Source organism: Gadus macrocephalus, chromosome 11, assembly GCF_031168955.1.
Source record: "Gadus macrocephalus chromosome 11, ASM3116895v1".
In the NCBI taxonomy this organism is placed as follows: domain Eukaryota; kingdom Metazoa; phylum Chordata; class Actinopteri; order Gadiformes; family Gadidae; genus Gadus; species Gadus macrocephalus.
This window is the reverse complement of record NC_082392.1, coordinates 1,621,494-1,640,855: the sequence shown is the minus strand read 5'-3', so window position 1 is coordinate 1,640,855 and position 19,362 is coordinate 1,621,494. Positions and strand designations below refer to the sequence as shown.

Here is a 19,362-nt window from a genome sequence, read left to right as displayed (position 1 = left end):
AATTGTTGTACAAATGTGTATAGTTCTATTGATTACTTTTTTACTTCTATAAAACATTTAATGAATAGTGGGAAACTACACAAGAAAAGTAAATGGAATGCGGTTTTAACGCGGTTATATTAGTAAAGCAAGTCTTACCCAAAAAGTCAATAAATGGTGACCACATTTTATCATTATTATTAACTATTTAGTGCTTCACTAAATTCCTATAACAAGTGGAAACGTTACTCTCCTTCATTGGTGATGTTCATGTTCCTCGATATCTTCCAATGGACTCGTTGTGAAATCCTTCTGGATCCTCTGCGTTGAAGTGCCTTGTTCAATTACCAAGGGGCGTGTCTAAAGGGCGCGATCTAAAATGGGACGATGCTATGCTATAGGATAGGCCTCGACTAATCATAGCATTGGATTGGAACGGCCCGGGTGATGCAGAAATACATATTCCTCAAAATCATTGAGTAGGCTAGTAGTCGTTCGTTCTTTTAGTGACCATATACAGTCTTTAGTTCGCCAACTTCCATCTTTGTTGTTGAAACACCTCTAGATGTTGCGTATATCCAACCTCACATTAGATAGCCTAAAGGGTTGCTATTGGTCTATTTCGTACGGGGCAGAAAACGTTATATAACGGAGGGGCGCCTGACCGCATATTTGAAGAGCAAATTATATACGAGGTCCGTCTAGTTCCGAAGCTATTGGTGAAATACGCAAAACGAATATTGAAATGTTAATTTTGGCATTTAATTTGCATCTACATTTTGCCATTGAAGGAGTTTAGGTTTGCCAATCCGAGGTCTAACAGGCAGTAAACATGTTCATTAAAATACAAATGCAAAGTCCACAGAACATACGCGAATAAAAACCACACTGCACGACCGGCGGTCAACAGCAGCAGCAGCAGCAGCAGCAAGTGTATTGAAAGTAGAAAAGTAGTAAAGAGAAGAATAGAATTGGGAGAGTGGTGTGCAAGTCAGACACCGCATCTAACCCAGGACCACCTTGCAGATCACAAGCAGCAAACCTTCTACCAACCAAACACACATCAACAGGCCCCCAGTCAGTAGGGTCAGTCAGACAGGTTTCCACAGAAGGGCTCAGTGGGGTTATGGGTTGAGCAAAAACAGACCCCTTTCTTCCTTCCACAAGTTTCCATCCTGGATTTTTCGTACATGTGGAGTCGGACATGTTTCAAGTTATCCGTGGATTCCTGAGGGCAGTGAAGTATCTGCAGAAGGTCCAGGTCCAGCGGTCTGCCGCATTGACCACGAGATCTTTAACCGAGTGGGACCGCCTCGGTTTGTAGTAGGCCTAGAACAGTTTGTGTTCAACAGCGTGAAGGTCCTCGTTTCCATCAGAGTTGCTGCAGTTCTTCCATGCTGCTTCCACAGTGAGCAGAGGACACTTCCCAGTGTGGTGGTCGGTGCTGTAGCGTTAGTTAGTCAGTCGATCCCATAGATAAACCACTCAACACAAACTACCGCTTCCATCAGCAAATCCACATTAACCTCCAGCGGTAAAACATGTACAATAGAGGTGCGAGAACAGACGACAGGAGGAGATGGGGAGAGTGTATGTGCAGTGCTCATGAAGGAAGTTACCCGCGTTACTCACTGCGTGTGTCCCGGTGGCGGGGGTCCACGTTGGTGGCCACGATGTCCGGATTGTTCAGCCCACGCGATCCAACGCAAAATAAACGATTAACATCCGTCACGGTGGGGGCGCTTTATGAGGAGAGGCGGGGGAGACGCAGCTGAAATCAATTAAGAACTAGTGAGCCTAATGTGGGACAGTTGTAAAACTTCAACCCAGTCAAGAATGTGTGGTGGAGCAGGGTTCATGCAACAGTAATGGTTATTTATATGTTCTTAGTGATCTTTTGCAGTATTAAAATACTTTATTACTACAGATATATTAAGGGCAAGGGACATTAATGGGACACTAAGGGACTCTAATTTGGTCAAAACTGTATGTCACTGACGTTGTGGTAGCATTCACTGCAGGTACTTCCTGTTTGATGATTTTCCCACCCTTATTTATGACTGGACAGTTCAAAGGTTCAATTATTTTGATCACATGACACTACAGCTTTGGTTTCCCCCTAGTTTCGCTAACATTCATTTGTTTGGGGAAGAGCCACACCCACTAAAGCTTAGGTGTCCCACATTAGGCAAATGACTGTCCCACATTAGGAAGCGGCACATTTTCTCAGACAGTTTGCCACTAAGAGCACTGATATCTTTATAATTTCTTTTACAAATGTGTTATCTGGATTTTCTCTTTTGATTTGATTAGGACACCCCCTGAGGGTTTCCTAAAAAAGGTATTGGATGTGGATTTAAAGGCACCCAGTGCAACTTTATGTAAACATTCAATGAAAAATAAACATTCAATTTCTAGTCTTTTTTACACGTAGTAAGTTTCAATAACTCCATACCATTACATATCGACATTCAAGGAGCAAAGATGAGACGTCGTTGTGTGGTGAGAACTGATAGAAAATCGTAAACAACAACAATCGCCGGTGGGGAGAAGCCATTTTTCCATTGACTGGAAGCCTGCTTTATTTATTGTAGGTTACAAAAAATAAAGAAAATGGCGGCATTGTTGTTGTTATCGATTTTCTATCAGTTCTCACCACACAACGACATCTCATCTTTGCTGCTTGAATGTCGGTATGTAATGGTATGGAGTTATTGAAACTTACTACGTGTAAAAAAGACTAGAAATTGAATGTTTATTTTTAAGCCTCGAAAGTTGCACTGGGTGCCTTTAATGTGTTGCCTTCACATCGTAATATTCTACAGAAGTCCGAAAAGCAAAAAATGTCCCACATTAGGGCAATCCACCCTATAGATTTAGAGAAAATGTCATTTGAAAAACGTACACATGCATATTCTCGCCTTAGCAAATTGCATTATGTCAGCACTTTGAGGTGAGCTATAGACCGAATTTCACATAAGTTCAGGCACTGACTGATATTACCTTACTATCTGTCGTACTGACTACTTGTACACGAGGAACCATGTGATTTTACTGTATAGATTTTGAGAAAATGTCATTTGAAAAACGTACACATGCATATTCTCGCCTTTGCAAATTTGCATTATGTCAGCAATTTGAAGTGGGCTATAGACCGAATGTCACATAAGTTCAGGCACTGACTGATATGACCATACTAACTGTTGTACTGACTACTTGACCTCAAGGAACCATTTGATTTTACTGTATAGATTTTGAGAAAATGTCATTTGAAAAACGTACACATGCATATTCTGCTGGCCAATGGAGTCGAAGGTCCGCACTGGCGGCCAACTTGGCACAGTCAGCTGTTCACCCATAACACTGTGTTGACTTGGTAGTGGTACATGTACTTTTTAAATAACCTTAACCACCTTGCTACATTTTCAAACGGTTTGTTTTGTTATAAACGTCAGAGATGTAGTTACATCCCCCCCCCCCCCTACCAACATAAACACACGCACCCAGAATACACACAAACTTATTGGCGATAATAAGTCATTGGCCTATACCTGCAACTCAGCAGGATTTGTAGCACAGGAAAGGCAACTACACAATAATGATTACAAATAAATGCATCTTTATTTAACCAAAACAGGATAAAAAAAATACATAATCGATGCAATTTCTGGCAATTTGAACGAATTTCGAATGCACCGCTTTCAACCACAAATAAAAACAACTTAAAGCAACTCAATACGAACAGTTCCTTACATTAATTGACAGTAATGCATTTCACCTATGAAATGTATTTTTTCCGGGCTCTGTTCCGTGCAAAATCCTCCACGATATCATCAAACATTTTTTATCCTGGACAGAAGAGAGAATGACCGCTCCCCTTCGCAATTACTGACGGGCAGAGTCAGAAAAAGCCGTAGCGCTACATACACATTTGGCAACATAGATTGCAGTCCACAATCGAGTATAATTCGTAGCAGTCCTTTTGGGGTTGCATCATCTCCAGGCTTGTTAAATGATCTGAACTGAATAAATTAATTGCTTCAACGCTCCACTTAGAGTTCGCCGTTGCTCCATGTTTAAATGACAGTGACTTGTTCGTTCAAATTCACAAACGGAAATAGTGCCCCCTAGTGATCTTTTTATTAATTTATTTACTCAGTTGTAATAGGCCTACTATTGCTGTTTTCGCTTGAATTTTTGTATTTCTCTGCTGATTGCTTCGACAATGCAACATTAAAAGTGGGCCCTGGGCCCCACTGTTAGTAACTTGGGGGCCCTGGGCCCCACTGTTAGTAACTTTTAATGTTGCATTGTCGAAGCAATCAGTGGAGAAATACAAAAATTCAAGCGAAAACAGCAATAGTAGGCCTATTATTACTGAGTAAATAAATTAATAAAAAGATGGGCCCCACTGTAAGTAACTTGTGGGGCGGCTCAGTCTACTTCAGTGACTAAGAGTGGGGCCCTGGGCCCCACTCTTAGTCACTTGTGGGGCCCTGGGCCTCACTGTTAGTAACTTGTGGGGCCCTGGACCCCACTGTTAGTAACTTGTGGGGCCCTGCACCCCACTGTTAGTAACTTGTGGGGCCCTGGACCCCACTGTTAGTAACTTGTGGGGCCCTGGGCCCCACTGTTAGTAACTTGTGGGACCCTGGACCCCACTGTTAGTAACTTGTGGGGTCCTGGACCCCACTGTTAGCAACTTGTGGGGTCCTGGACCCCACTGTTAGTAACTTGTGGGGCCCTGGACCCCACTGTTAGCAACTTGTGGGGCCCTGGACCCTACTGTTAGTAACTTGTGGGGCGGCTCAGGGGGGCCCAAGGGCCCCCCTGAGCCCTTGGGGGCCCCTGGGCATGTGCCCGGTGTGCCCGTGCAGTAATCCACCCATGACATACAGTACCACTACCAACACAATGTTATGGGTGAGCAGCTGACTGGCAAGATGTCCGCAAGTGCTGACATTCTAGACGCCGCCGTAAGACAGCTAGTGTTCTATATATCTACACACGTAGGTGAAGGGTTTTATTTTGAAAACGTTGCGAGATACCACCCAAAGGCTGTTTAGAGTAAAGGCTCACGAAGATTTTGTGTGACGGCTGGTTTAACCGCGGATGAACGAATGGCGGCTCACTTGACCGCAGTGTCTAAAAGCCCCTGTGAAACTGTTACGTGTCACGGGGGCTAATGTAGTAAATCCTTTTTGTATTTATTATATTTTATAACGTTATGTATAGCGCATCGGCAAATGAATTAAACGTTGTTATAAATTAACACGAATCATTTTAGCAATAATGTGACACATGATACCCACCTACTGTACGGCAACTTATATATATTTTTTTCTAATTGTTGCCCATCTGTTACGTGCAGATCTGCTCCATGTTTTGCAGGTTCCTGGAGCTCCTCCTGGAGCTCCTCCTGGAGCTCCTCCTGGAGCTCCTCCTGGAGCTCCTCCTGGAGCTCCTCCTGGAGCTCCTCCTGGAGCCCCTCCTTCTCCTCGTTACCTGCCACCTGCTGTTGCCTTTAAAGCCTGGGAGGCTTCACTCACTCACTCTCTAGCCAGGGCCAGCAGCATGGTCCTCATTCACCAGTCGGTTTTAACCTTTTGTAACGATAAACCCGGTTTTTCGTATATTTAATCCTTGTTTGTCGACTTCATGTTACTTCCCTCAAGCCGGGTCGTAACATATTGGGGGCTCGTCCGGGATAGATCTGGATCAGTTTTGCAGAGTTAACTATTTCTAATTTTCCCCTAGACAGAGTAACTTGGTATGTTTTGGTGGTGTTTGGCCGTGTGGCTATGAGCAGCTTCTTTTCATGGTGAGTTTGGCGAGTATTGAGTCTGAGTGCTATGATTTTAAGTTGTGAGTGATCCCCCCCCTGGTTAGTTAGGGAGTGTACCAGCTGGGCAGAGCAATCTGTCCTTCCATCGGTACGGTTTTTATTTTGCCTTTTTTATTTTCGAGGTAATCCTGGGTGGAGACGTGTTCTCTGGTGGGGGTGAGCATTTCAGGGCCTTGGCCACATGGCTGAGGTTAACAAAGCTTTGTTTTAAAGAAGCCTCGAGCCCGGCACGCCTCAGAAGACCATTAGGGTTAGTTTAAGGTTAGGCAGATACCAGGGGGCTTGCTTAGATGATCATTTGCACTCGGAGGCTTGCTCACTGTGCTCAGCAGTGATTGATTTGTAAAGTTGCTTTGGTGACTGCTTTATGGGCACAGTTGTAACGTGTCCAGGGTCCTAGCTTTGTTTTCTACAGCTGGTGGATTTGTCAGCTGTAGTGTTGGGGGGGGGGGGGGGGGGGGGGGGGGGGGGGGGGGGCGGCGGCGTACTGATGTAAGTTGAAACCTTGGGTAAAAGTGATTGGTGTATTTTGTTATTTATGCTTGGTTATTGAAGTTATCTAGTATGGCGGCTATCGATGACTTTATTAGTGCACCCTCAGAGGGGTTGGTTGATCAACTCACTAAAGAACAGCTCCTGAGATTTTGCCATGATTTAGTCGCCCTTCGCCCTTGGTCCTTCGCCCTTGGTCCTTCGCCCTTGGTCCTTTGCCCTTCGCCCTTAGTTCTTAGCCCGTAGCGTCTGCCTCTAGGTGCCTCAGAGAGGCGGGATGTCGTCTTTGTGGAAAGAGAGATGGTTGGCAAACCAGTTCCCCTCCACAAATTTGCTAAGCTTTGCAGTGGACTGGACATCCCCCCCCCCCCCTCAGATGCAAGGGCAGAGTGCGCCAGCCCCCTCCAGAGGCTCCAGCAGGAATGAGGGCGAGGAGAAGGAGGGGGAGGCAAACGAGGAGGGAGTCAACGAGGCCGCGTCCGACGTCGTGGATCCGCTTCCCCGCACAGAGACATCGGTGAGAAGATCAACGGGGACCTGACGGCGAAGATCTCAGACATGAACTGGAAGGAGGGGCTCCAGGAGGAGCTCCAGGAGCCCTGCAAAACATGGAGCAGATCTGCACGTAACACCCCCCCTGCTGGGCGGAGGCCGCGGCGCCCCGGAGCTCCCGGGTCTCCTCCTTCGCCGTCCGGTCGCGGCTCTTTAGCGACTGCAGCTTGGCCTGCATGTCGCTCACTTTTCCAGCCCGCCCGCCAGCCAGCGGGCGGGCTGGGACATGCGGGGAAAAGCATGTCCCAGCGGCCTGCAGGATCCAGTGGACATCCCCCCCCCCCCCCCCCCCCCCCCCCCCCGATAGTTTAAATGTGGTCGAGAGGGGTTTACATGTTTAAATGTGGTTGAAAGGATTTACATGTTTAAATGTGGTCGCTAGTGTTTAAATGTGGTCGCTAGTGTTTAAATGTGGTCGCTAGTGTTTAAATGTGGTCGATAGTGTTTACATGTGATCGAGTGTTTAAATATGGTTGATAGTTTTTAAATGTTCTTTTCCATCACTCTCCGCCTCATCCCTAACTCTCCACCTCAAGCGAGCGTTCTGGCGCCGATTGGCTGCCGTGCATCACCCAAGTGGGTGCTACATATTGGTGGTGGTTAGTGAGGTCCCCCCTTCACTTTAGGCGTCTTTGAGTGTTATTAATTATTATTATTCATATTTAACCTCTGTTTTCCTTTTATTCCTAGTCTGTTTTGCATAGTTTTGAATGATGACTATATGCTCTGTAAGGTGACCTTGGGTGTCTTGAAAGGCGCCTCTAAATTAAATTTATTATTATCCACGTCTTGATATTTCCATCAAGTTTCCATTCTGTTCTGTTTCTAGAAGTAGTGAGCTTAATGGCAGGATATATTATAGCTTGCAACATTTGCCAGTCCCATGTCAACTTTGAGGAGATGGAGCTGCTGGAGGTTAGGTGTAGATGGATAAGAATAAACCGTATGATTTCTGATATTTGTTCATAGTGGTTCTGCCACACCCCACAACCAATTACATTATAGAAAGAAGGGCCTTAAAATATGTAGGCCATAGAATATTTCCGCCTAGGGCTAATTGAAATTTAATATTGATTTTCACCTATCAATCCACCTACTACACGGCAACTCTATAGCTACCTTTCTGTAAGTGCCAAAACAAACGTTAGTTCGTAATGCTAACTCGTCTAACAACTACTGTATAACATGTGTCACACTATTGATACAATGTTTTGTGTTGATTTATAACAACGTTTCATTTATTTTGCGTTCGTGATTTTCACAAGCCCTCTGTTTTCACAAGCCCTCTGACAAAGTCCCAGCGAGCCAAGTCCCAGCCAATGAGGGATGAGTTCCCTCATGAATATTCACGAGCTTCCCGCTACCACCCTGCAAAAATAGACTCGCGGGCGGGTACATACCAGAGTGGGCGCGGTCTGGCGTCATGACGTCAGGGTAGGCGTAAATCGGTTGGCGCAATTTTTGAAAAGCGAGCCGGAAGGAGCGTCAAGCGTGCTACCGCCTCCGACACAAACACCACTTCATCAGAGTTATCAACATCAAGGCTATTCTGGTTTAACATCCTCGTCCAAAACAAGGTGCGTAAAGCTACATTGTGGTGTACGAGCTCTGGACCGGGTGTTCAAAGTGACGGGAAGTTTTTCAACCTTCTAGATAAAGTAATGTACAAAAACAAAGATCGTCAAACGACGGAGTCGGGAGAGCGACTTTTCATCGTATTAAAACGTTTGAATCGACATCGTCTTTGAGTTACTCACTTAAAACGTGCATATGAAATACATTAACGCTTGTCAGTCTTGTTGCGTTATAAGTAGCGTTTTACTATGTTATTGGTGAGTGCTTGAATTAGACTTTTGGCCGCGCAGGCTCTTCTTCCTTGATGGCCTGACGTCACAGCTCTGATAAACACATTGATGCTCTCATACGTGTGTGTGTGTGTGTGTGTGTCACTCTCTTGTTCCTAAATGAAGTTATATATATATGCACACTTTAGAGAAATCAAATCCTGCTTTATTGTTTAAGTGCATGAGGGTAATACCAAGAGCTTGCAAGTGAAACAACAGTAACAAGAAAGTGCCAATCATCTGGGATCCACCTAAATCAGGGTCTTAAAGCCACAGTCGTTTGGCGGCAGGATCTCAAGGGGGTGCCCAGGCTGAGGTTCTGACTATTGGGAGGATGCGCCCCAACAACAAGCACCTCCCAGCGTGAGCTCTGACCCCGCGATAGAACTGCTGTGATTGGTCCTTGGGTCTGCGTCTCCGCCCCCAGCTAGGATGAGCGTCTCCCCCTCGCCCGCCCAGCGGTGGACCCCCTCCCTGAAGCACGTCAGCAGGGGCGTGTCCCCGGCGTCCTGCAGCACCCCACTGCTGGCGGCCTTCCACATCAACGACGACGAGAAGGAGCGGCGACAGCGAAGGAGGTCAAGGGTCATCGACCTCCAGTCCGCCGGCGACTCCTCGTTCAACGACTCTGCGTCCCACAGGTAAGGACCGGGGACTCCCCCCCCCCCCCCCCACCTGTAGGACCACCTTGTTCTGCTGAATGGTGGCTGTTCCCATACTATTCGTTCCTTCCCGATATCGGTCGATGGCGAGTATGTATCGGTACGGCAGCTAGCATTGTAACTGAAGGGTTACGCTGTAGTGGATGTGTTTAAGTAGCGTGTTACTGTGTTATTGGTGAGTGCTTGAATTAGACTTTTTGCCAAGCAGGCTCCTCCTCCTTGATGGCCTGACGTCACAGCTCTGATAAACACATTGAGGCTCGTGTGTGTGTGTGTGTGTGTGTGTGTGTGTGTGTGTGTGTGTGTGTGTGTGTGTGTGTGTGTGTGTGTGTGTGTGTGTGTGTGTGTGTGTGTGTGTGTGTGTGTGTGTGTGTGTGTGTGTGTCGCTCCCTTGTTCCTAAATTAAGTTATGTATACGCACATTTTATAGAAATAAGATCCTGCTTTATTGTTTAAGTGCAAGAGGGTAATACCAAGAGCTGTAGTTCACTTACTTTCTACAAGAACTTTAAATAACAACAACTTTCCAACTCAGACCATTGACAAACTCAGCATAATACCGCACTTGTTAGTGATATTCTTTGCATGTGTAGTGAATGAGTCACGTGATGTCATCGGTTCGGTGCATAGACTAGATGTTGATAAACCGTGTGTGTGTGTGTTTTTATACAGTGCCACGGGAACCCCCGCTTCTATTCCCAAGTTGTCGAACGCACAGATTTCGGAGCACTACTCGACCTGCATCAAGCTGTCCACTGAGAATGTAAGTGTTGTCCGCACTCGTTGGCCATTGAGTTTAACTCCAACATTTTACCATAAGAATATTTGTCCTCGACTTATATAAGTAAGTTAGCAGACACTGTGGCGCGAAGAACAAAGACATACAATATGAACAGTGGATGGGAGCTTTGTTTACCAAACATGTCGGATGCCTTCCTCAGAAAATCACCACAAAGAACGCTTTCGGCCTTCACCTGATCGACTACATGGCCGATATCCTCAAGCAGAAGGATTCGGAGATCACCAACTTTAAGGTGGGACTTGACCCGGTTCATTCACTCGCTGTTTCCTCTGCATCCACGTAGGCCTGCACGATAAATCGTTATAAAATCCTGATCGCGTTTCACCACTGTGTGGATTTGAGTAAAAAAAATTTTTTTCCTTTATTTTGAAGCCTTCATCTACAGGTCTGTAGAGTTGGTTCAGTAGTCATAAAAGGCCAGCATTTAAAGACAATGTGCTGCTATATGTACAAAATAAATCATTCTGTTTTTGATACTGCACTTTAATCAGTTATTAAGGGCCATATGAAATGCAACGTGCTAGAGGTGCCAAAAAGCTATATTTGGTTTCATGTGTGCAATACAAATTACATTTCGTGAGAAAAAAAATCATAGAGAATCTTGATATTAATTCTAAGCTAAACTATCGTGATTCATATTTTTCCCCGAATCGTTCAGACCTAAATCCACACACAGTACCCTGTCTGCTGGTGTCCGTTCCTTTAAGGTGTGTGTGTGTGTGTGTGTGTGTGTGTGTGTGTGTGTGTGTGTGTGTGTGTGTGTGTGTGTGTGTGTAGGTGGCCGCGGGAACGCTGGACGCCAGTACGAAGATCTACGCGGTGCGGGTGGACGCGGTCCACGCCGACGCCTACAGGGTCCTGGGCGGGCTCGGCTCGGAGACCAAACCTGGAGAAGGTCAGAGCCGCTACACGGACCGCCGCCGCCAGTCCCACGCTGTTGATTCACTGATAGCATGAAGCGTTTGTGTCCATACACCAACGTGTGTGTGTGTGTGTGTGTGTCCTCAGCAGCAGCGGGTGAGGAGGGGGACGTCGCGGCCCCGAAGGCGAAGAAGAAGAGGCCCCCCAAGAAGACGGTGGAGCAGAACCTGAGCAACATCAACAGCTCCGAGGCGGAGAGGAAGTGTGAGGTCAGTCTCTGGGTTTATCGAAGCATCCATTAGCATTATTTCAGCCCACACATGGTAACAGTTAGCCTTGACAAAGGGCTTCAAAGGCCTACATTATATGTGCCCCCCCCCAAAGTGCGACAGAAACTTCTTCTAACCAATGAAAGAAGCCGAGCTGAGGCAGTACTTTGAACACACGGACCCCCGAGGTGGAGACACCCGCTGACGGCCTCCTGTGTCCCGTCCCCCCCCCCCCCCCCGCAGGTGGACCCCATGTTCCAGCACATGGCGTCGTCCTTCGACGAGAGCAGCACGGCGGGGGTCTTCCTGTCGGTGCTCTTCAGCGAGGACAGCCGCTGCGAGCTCCTCTTCCCCTCCAGCCTCGTCCTGCTCCGCTCCGGCGCCGCCCCGGCCCGCCCGCCCCCGCAGCCCGTCCCCGCGACCCCCTTCACCGGTACCTCCCCCCCCCCCCCCCCCTGTCTCTCTGTCTGTCTCTGTCTCTGTCTCTCAGTGTCTGTCTATGTTGCGCTGTCTCTCTCTCTCTCTCTGTCTGTCTGGCCGTCTCTCTGTCTGTCTGTCTCTCTGTCTTGCTGCAGCTCTCTGTCTGTCTGTCTCTCTGTCTGTGTCTCTCTTTCTGTCTGTCTCTCTTTCTGTCTGTCTCTCTGTCCGTCTGTCTCTCTGTCTGTCTGTTTGTCTCTTTCTCTGTCTGTCTGTCTCTCTCGATCTGTCTGTGTATGTCTGTCTGTCTCTCTCTGTCTGTCTGTCTGTCTGTCTGTCTGTCTCTCTCTGTCTGTGTCTCTCTGTCTCTGTCTGTCTGTCTGTCTGTCTGTCTGTCTGTCTCTGTCTGTCTCTCTCTCTCTCTGTGTCTCTTTCCTGTACTGCTCTGTTTCTTCAGCCATGGAGACATGCAGAGGGACGGTCTCGTCCTCGTTCCTCTGATCACATTAGACGGTGTTTCCTTCCCGGAGGGGAACGGGCAGCAGGCGTCGGTACAAAGGCCAATGTAATACCAATTAGAATTAAAGATGGACCGCAAAATCAATCCATGAAACGGCCACCTCTGACTCTGAGTCTGCCGATTCTCCTGTTCTCCACAGGGGGTCTGCGGCAGGTCTCGGAGAAGGCCTCCATCTGCCCCTCGCTCAAGGACTTCTCCTTCACCAACTGGAAGCCCGAACAGGTCAGTCCAAATTACAAAGGTCCACCCCTTCTGGAGCCCAGTAGTGGTTTGGTCCGTCTCTTTGTGTCGCCGGCCGGATGGTGGAGAGGCGAGGTTGTTTGACTCCAAGCCTGTGTGTGTGTGTGTGTGTGTGTGTGTGTGTGTGTGTGTGTGTGTGTGTGTGTGTGTGTGTGTGTGTGTGTGTGTGTGTGTGTGTGTGTGTGTGTGTGTGTGTGTGTGTGTGTGTGTGTGTGTGTTCCGACACCACCCCACGTCCCTGCCTGGAGGATCCCAGTAGAAGCGATGTCCTCACCACAGCGAGACGCCCCGTTCAGAGGTCTCTGCGCGGGAGCGTGCGGGCCTGACGCTCCTCTCTGTGATCCTCCCCAGACCATGAACCAGATGCTGGAGAAGATCCAGCAGGGCGAGCACGTGTTCGACCTCAACGCCGAGCCGGAGCCCGAGGACGACGACGACTGCGCCGACCCGGCGCAGGACTTCGACGGGGACTTCGAGGAGGGCGACGGCGGGCCCTCGGAGTTCAGGGAGGGCTGCGCCTCGTCGGGCTCCGGCAAGGGCCGGTAAGCGGACCCTAACCCTAACTCTGAGATGATGTGATCATAACTGAAACGCTACAGCGTGTTGTGTAGATACACTCCCAGCCGACGCGTCCTGAGGTCAAGCTCTAACCACAGGCTGTTCTGATCCTCAACGACACGCTTCTACAATTTAGTTCGGAGAATCTGATCAGATAAATGAGCTGAACGACCAGATTATTAGTAATGTCCTCGTTGGTTGACCTGAGGTTCAACTGTGGAGTATAGGCCGCGGTTAAAAGTTTAAGCTCGGGGAAAGTTTCAGACGAGCAGGCGGTGTCTGTTTGAGAGGCGAGCGGCCGTGCTGTGTCTCCAGCTGCCTGTGGCGCCCGGCGTCCAGCGTGGTTTAATCAGCCCGGCCCCTCGTGGTCTCCTCTCCGGCCCTCCCCTTGCAGGGGAGAACTCCCTTTAGAACTTTAAATTGTTCTCTCTATCTTTCTTATCAGAGGGTTGGGGGGGGTAAATTAATTGGCACAGTCACCAGCAATGTTAAGTGTGTGTGTGTGTGTGTGTGTGTGCAGGGACATCGTCCCCATCGGGGAGGGGGACGTGGCCACCATGTGCCTGCAGCTGTCCTCTCAGCCCCGGGAGTACTCGTACTTCAGCCCCCGCACCATGGCCACCTGGGCGGGGCCCGGCTACTGGCAGTTCAAGCCCAAACACAAGCGTGAGTCTGGGGGGGGGGGTGTATGGAGAACAGCGCATTAGGGCTGCTCCATTACGGGAAAAAATCATAATCACGATTATTTTGGTCAATATTGAAATCACGATTATTATTTTCATTTTTGAAAACATGATTTCTTTATTCAATCTCTCCCAAAAAAACCTTTGTAGCTGAGAACTTTGAAATTATGCCCTAAAGAAATACACAAAACGATGAAAAAGAAAATGTTCAAATCTAAAATAATGTACAGATAATGTATGCAGCTGTTCTATTAGTTTGGTGATCGTTTGACGCTAAACTCGAAATCACGCCAGATTAATCTCCCAGCCCTACCACATGGAGAACGTGTCTGATGTGTACCGCGGCCGCTGATGAATTTAGATATCTTTTTTATTAAGAGTTCTTCTCAGTTTAACCATCGGGTTTATCCAGTATTCTTTGTGTTGCAATTGGCACCCAAATCAAAAGAAACCAACGCCTTTTGCATGAGGAAATGCTTTAATTATTCAGTTTAATAATGATTTTCAGTTATTTAAAAGGTGTATTTCTCCTGAGGGCTATAAAAGCTTCTGATGTGGTTGATTAAAGGCGTTTTGATAAAAGGTGATTTGGTGATGGTGGTGGTTAATTAAAGGTGGTGTCTTGTGGTTCTGGTTGATTTAAAAGTGGTGTTTTGAGGTTGCTGTTAATTAAGGTCTCATTATTGCTCCCTTAGTCGACCACCTGCCTGAAAGGGAGAAGAGCAAGAGGAAGGCCAAGAAAACCTTTGAGTTGGACTACAACGAGGACGTCAACCTCGAGCCACACTTCCGCAGCACCAGAGTAAGTACCGGACACAGTCCTGCGGTTCACCCCCTCCCCTGGAGGTCCACGCGGACCACCAGAGAGGCCCAGCAGGGGGCAGACCGTCCCCTACCTCGTGGGTCTCAAAGGGGTGTTATTCTACCCTGAAGCGCGGACAGTAGTAACCCAGGCTTGCTGTGAAACCTGCCGGTCTCCCCATCTCCCCCCCCCCCCCCCCCCCCCCTGTTTAGTTGTACTACTGGTTGCTGTGGCGACGGTACATCCGGGTCACCGCGGTCTCCTGTTTGGGTCGACCGATGTGGATTTTTCTTTAGGGCCGATACTGATTTTCGTGAGCTGATATTTGGAGCCGATACGGCTTTTGCTCACTCAATTTACAGCATAAAAATTACACAATGATGTTAACAAATATTACTTAGAAAATGACAATTTATTGAACTGTCCAAAAATCATGCCCGGAATTATTATTATTTTTTTTATTTTAATCGTCCAATGCCGTTACACGTAAAAAAAAGGCAAATATCGGCCGATATATCGGTCGATCACTAGTCTCCTGCACAGAGGGGAGAAACCCTTTTGATGGTTGATTGCATTCCTGACCTGAAGGCCTGACCCATCGTCGGCCCATCGGGGGGGCTTCTGTCCTCCTGGTGTCCTGGGTCAGTCCCGCAGCGTTGGAGCCAGGCAGCACTACTCCGCTGTCTTTCAGCCAATCAGCTGAATGTAGAAGTGGCTGTGATTGGCTGCTGAGATTCAGAACGCCCTCTTCACCCAGCGGGCACGGACCAAAATATCTTATTTTGTAGATGATGTTGTAGACCCCTTAAGCCGTGTTCTTTTTATAAATAAATAAAATTGAGCCTGGTAAATCTCCAGTAGCCAGAGCGTGTCCTCTGACCCCTACCTACCCCTGCTGACCTCTGACCGCTGCTGACCTCTGTCCCTCAGGCCGCCACCACCATCAGCAAGTCGGCCCTCCGCTCCAGCAACAAGAAGACCACACTGCCCTCGGACTTCCAGTTTTCCCCGGAGACCCTGTCCCAGCTCAACCTGAAGCCCGCCTGCACGGTACGGCCCCGCACCGCCGCAGTACTCTGTGTGGCCTGTAGGGGCACAACAGCGCCCCTATGGGTCCCACGCCGCCGCAGTACTCTCTATGACCCGTAGGGGCACAACAGCGCCCCTATGGGTCCCACGCCGCCGCAGTACTCTGTGTGACCCGTAGGGGCGCTGTTGTCCCAGTTAGCTTTGTGTGTTGGCTTGTCTCCCTGATTGTCTAGCTTTTCAGTCAAATAATGTATATATTTTTGGACACAATGACCCTTTAACAATGTCAATTAAGTTAAAAACATTTCCAACCTCAGTTTGGTATTATATGCCATCCTAATTTAGAGTACTAACCATGTTTCAGTCCTTTAACTGTGGATGGCAACAGTGTGCATCAGTCAGGCTTGAATGTGTGGTCCCTTTGGAAACATGTGATAATAAGATAAGGGGGCAATAAGGACCAGGTTAATTAGTTATGCTATGCCCTCATTCCATAACCCATTTAACCTCTTTATACCAGTATGTGAGTGAACGTTAAAGAACAAAAGAGGCATCAAACTGAACCTTTGGAGGACGGGGCCAGCCCTCGCTGTGGGGACAGGACTCCTCATCCTGGGTCTCACTCTCCTCGTGTGTTTGCCTCCAGCTGCGGTCGGAGGGACAGAAGCGTCTCTCCGGGGACCTGGGCGAGGGCATCGGGGACTACGACTACAACAACGCCAACGACACCGCCAACTTCTGCCCCGGCCTCCAGGTCAGACTCCCCCCCCCCCCCCCCCTCCTGTTGGTGGTTATGAAGGGCTGGAGAGCTCCGACACATGGTCACACACACAGGGAGGTTTGACATTCGGGGCGTTCAGCAGACGCTTTTATCCAAAGCGACTTACAATAAGTACATTTGTTGTGTGCGCATTTAAAACGACGGTGCAAGGTCTGCCCCCCCCCCCCCCCCCCCCCCAATCACGGCACTGGGAGATGTTTAGCAGATGATCAGAAATATTTTATTGCCCATGTGATGAATTAGTTTCAGGTGGAAGTGCATAAGGGGTATGACGGGTTCAGGTTTAAAGTGGACAAGGGATCCTGCTGTTCAAACATCAGCCTCAACGTGAGTTCATGTTCATGTCCCCACCCCACTCCCTCCACCAGGGCGGCGACAGCGACGACGACGGTGACGGTTTGGGGGCGGCGGACGACAGCCAGCCCTCGCTGGACGGGGACCCCCAGTCCACGCCGGACCCCGGCGGCCTCGCTACCTACGGAGAGAACGACCTGGTGCCGGAGCCGCACAAGGTGAGAGCCAGCCAGCCAATCAAAGGGCTCCTCTATCCATTCGCCGTGGAAACGGTGCCTCATACATTCATACCCTCCAATAAACAGCCGCCAGGGTTGGGGGTTTGATTCCCTGTCTTAAAACGGCCCGGGGGAGGGCTTTAACTGACCTCAGGGTTAGGTTTCTTGCTCAAGCACTCCTTGACACCATACAGGGCTCGTTCATTCTCTCACTGGGAGTCACCCTGCCCAGCCTGAGGGGGGTCTAGGGAGGGGCTTGGTTCACGGCCTGTGAACTCGTCCGTGGTGGTCTTCACACTGAACCTCTTTAACCTCGCTCCTCCAGGTGAGCAAGATTGAGATCAACTACGCCAAGACAGCCAAGAAGATGGACATGAAGAAGTTGAAGAACAGCATGTGGAGTCTGCTGACCGGCAGCCCGGAGAAGGCCCAGGAGGTAGGCTTCAAACGCCCTCAGAGGGGACGTCTGTCCTTAGGAGATAGGAAATGAAAGCAGGGAGAGGAATCCTCCACCCACGGCTCAGCCTGACGCTGCTGTTTTCATCTCCCCAGGACTCCCAGCCTGCAGAGACATCAGAGGTGGCCGGCGAGAAGGCCTTCAGTCAGACCACAAAGAGCTTGTTAGAAAGGTATGCCCACCACCAGAACCTCCACCACCTCCATCCTACATCCCCCCTCCTCCACCCCCATCAGAAATGGATGATGTAACTCATAAAGTCAAAATACCGACATTTTGCTGCTTCAGAAATGCAGCAGAGGAAACGTCATCATTTGAACACTGAAGAACTGACAAGAAGCACAGCACGCGGTCCTTAAAGGGGAGCCGAGTTCCTTGCCGTGTTGGACTGAGTCTTTGTCGAAAGTTAAAATATCATGTTCTCAATGTTGGGACCAAATCTCCCTGCTAAGATAGAGCTCCAACGCTAAACCTCCAGACCAGATGAACCGAAGCTCCATAGAGCTGGAGTAGCTCACTCAAACCCAGCCATGGTCTCTAGGTAGGGCCAAAGGTCAACATGACACCCAGTTATAGTCTCTAGGTGGGGCCTAGAATCATCTAAACCCCGTCAAAACCTTTGGGTCGGGCGTAGGATCATCTAAACCCAGTCAAAACCTTTGGGTCGGGCGTAGGATAATCTAAACCCCGTCAAAACCTTTGGGTCGGGCGTAGGATCATCTAAACCCAGTCAAAGCCTTTGGGTCAGGCCTAGAATCATCTAAACCCAGTCAAAGCCTTTGGGTCAGGCCTAGGATCATCTAAACCCAGTCAAAGCCTTTGGGTCGGGCCTAGGATCATCTAAACCCAGTTCAATTCTTTGGATCGGGCCTAGGATCATCTAAACCCAGTTAAATTATTTGGGTGGGGCCTAGGATCATCTAAATCCCTGATTCGCCCATAGATCGAGCTCAGACTCCCAAGACATCCCCCTTCTGCTCTGTAGGTAGAAACCTGATGAAACATTGATCTCTCTTTCTTGTTCTCTCTCTCAGCCTGCCGAACGCCATGGCCCAGAATCTGTCGGTTCCGCTTGCTTTTGTTGCTTTGTTACACTTGGCCAACGAAAAGGTGAGTGCCACATTATTATTCTCATGCCATTGTATACCGTACATGTATACCATACCATAAGGTGAATGCTTCACCATACCATAAGGTGAATGCTTCTCTTCCAGACATCTTGAGATAACATGCAGGGCTCAATTGTTCGCAACATTATTTAGTGCTACGGCATTTTGAAAGAAGGAAGATCATTTTTATTCATTTTTTCATTCACCGAAATGCAGTCTGAACAGATTTCAGCTGCCTGAAGTTAGTGGGGAGCTAGAATAGGAGGTGGCCATGTTGGTTTATTGTTTAAATTTCATTTGTCCTTCTTTGTTTTTCGTAGAATCTAGAGCTGGTGAAGGTGGATGACATGTCTGACATCATCATCAAGCAAGGCCAGTGAGGGAGGAGTTGTAAAGATATTCCATTCTTCTTTGTCTCTTTGTCTTTCCTGTGTTCGTATCTGAGCCCTTTTTCCCGGCCAAGGTTTTACTTTCCTCCTCCTTCTAGAAGGATGGACAACGGAGTCATGGCCATTTAACTTTTAATTAGAAAACATGGTTGGTTTTTTCAATTGTTTTTTTTCTGTATCTTTTGCTGCCCTTTAAAATGTATAGACTATAACTCGACTGGCAGCTTCATGCTCTCTAAACATGTACATTATGAACTGAAATAAACCAGTTTTTTCTAAAACCGTGTTTGGAGTCTCATTAACCCGGCCCAGGAGGTGGTTTTAAGCCCGTCTGGGTAAGAAGGGGTTTGCCTCTCATGCCGAGAGGTCACGTGTTAAATCACAACAAGGTGCATCACAAAAACATGATCCTGAAAGGGTAGTCAAGGGCTCATGACGATTGGGTGACCTCCCCCAGCCCCGCCCACGTCCTGTCCTCGTGAGGATCCGTACGCGAGACATGTGGAGTGGCATCCGACTCTGCTCAAAGCAGCCAATGGGCTTCCTCAGAGCGAGGTCA

General features: G+C 48.4%; 1 protein-coding gene across 2 annotated transcripts; it reads left to right on the top strand.

Annotated features, from left to right (window-relative positions):
* The first annotated feature begins 8,308 nt into the window (after positions 1–8,308).
* ncaph (non-SMC condensin I complex, subunit H) lies at positions 8,309–19,084 on the top strand. Of its 2 annotated transcripts, none has more exons than XM_060064865.1 (18): positions 8,309–8,445; positions 9,140–9,353; positions 10,047–10,137; positions 10,316–10,408; positions 10,954–11,071; positions 11,188–11,306; positions 11,550–11,739; positions 12,383–12,465; positions 12,835–13,025; positions 13,562–13,707; positions 14,420–14,526; positions 15,457–15,576; positions 16,202–16,309; positions 16,705–16,848; positions 17,174–17,284; positions 17,401–17,477; positions 18,340–18,415; positions 18,735–19,084. In XM_060064865.1, the coding sequence occupies exons 2-18, from the start codon at positions 9,145–9,147 to the stop codon at positions 18,792–18,794; spliced, it is 2,043 nt and encodes a 680-aa protein (XP_059920848.1). In that variant the 5' UTR covers positions 8,309–8,445; positions 9,140–9,144; the 3' UTR covers positions 18,795–19,084. The 2 variants fall into 2 exon arrangements, with proteins under 2 accessions (XP_059920848.1, XP_059920847.1); XM_060064864.1 differs by having other exon boundaries at positions 11,185–11,306.
* The last annotated feature ends 278 nt before the right edge of the window (positions 19,085–19,362 follow it).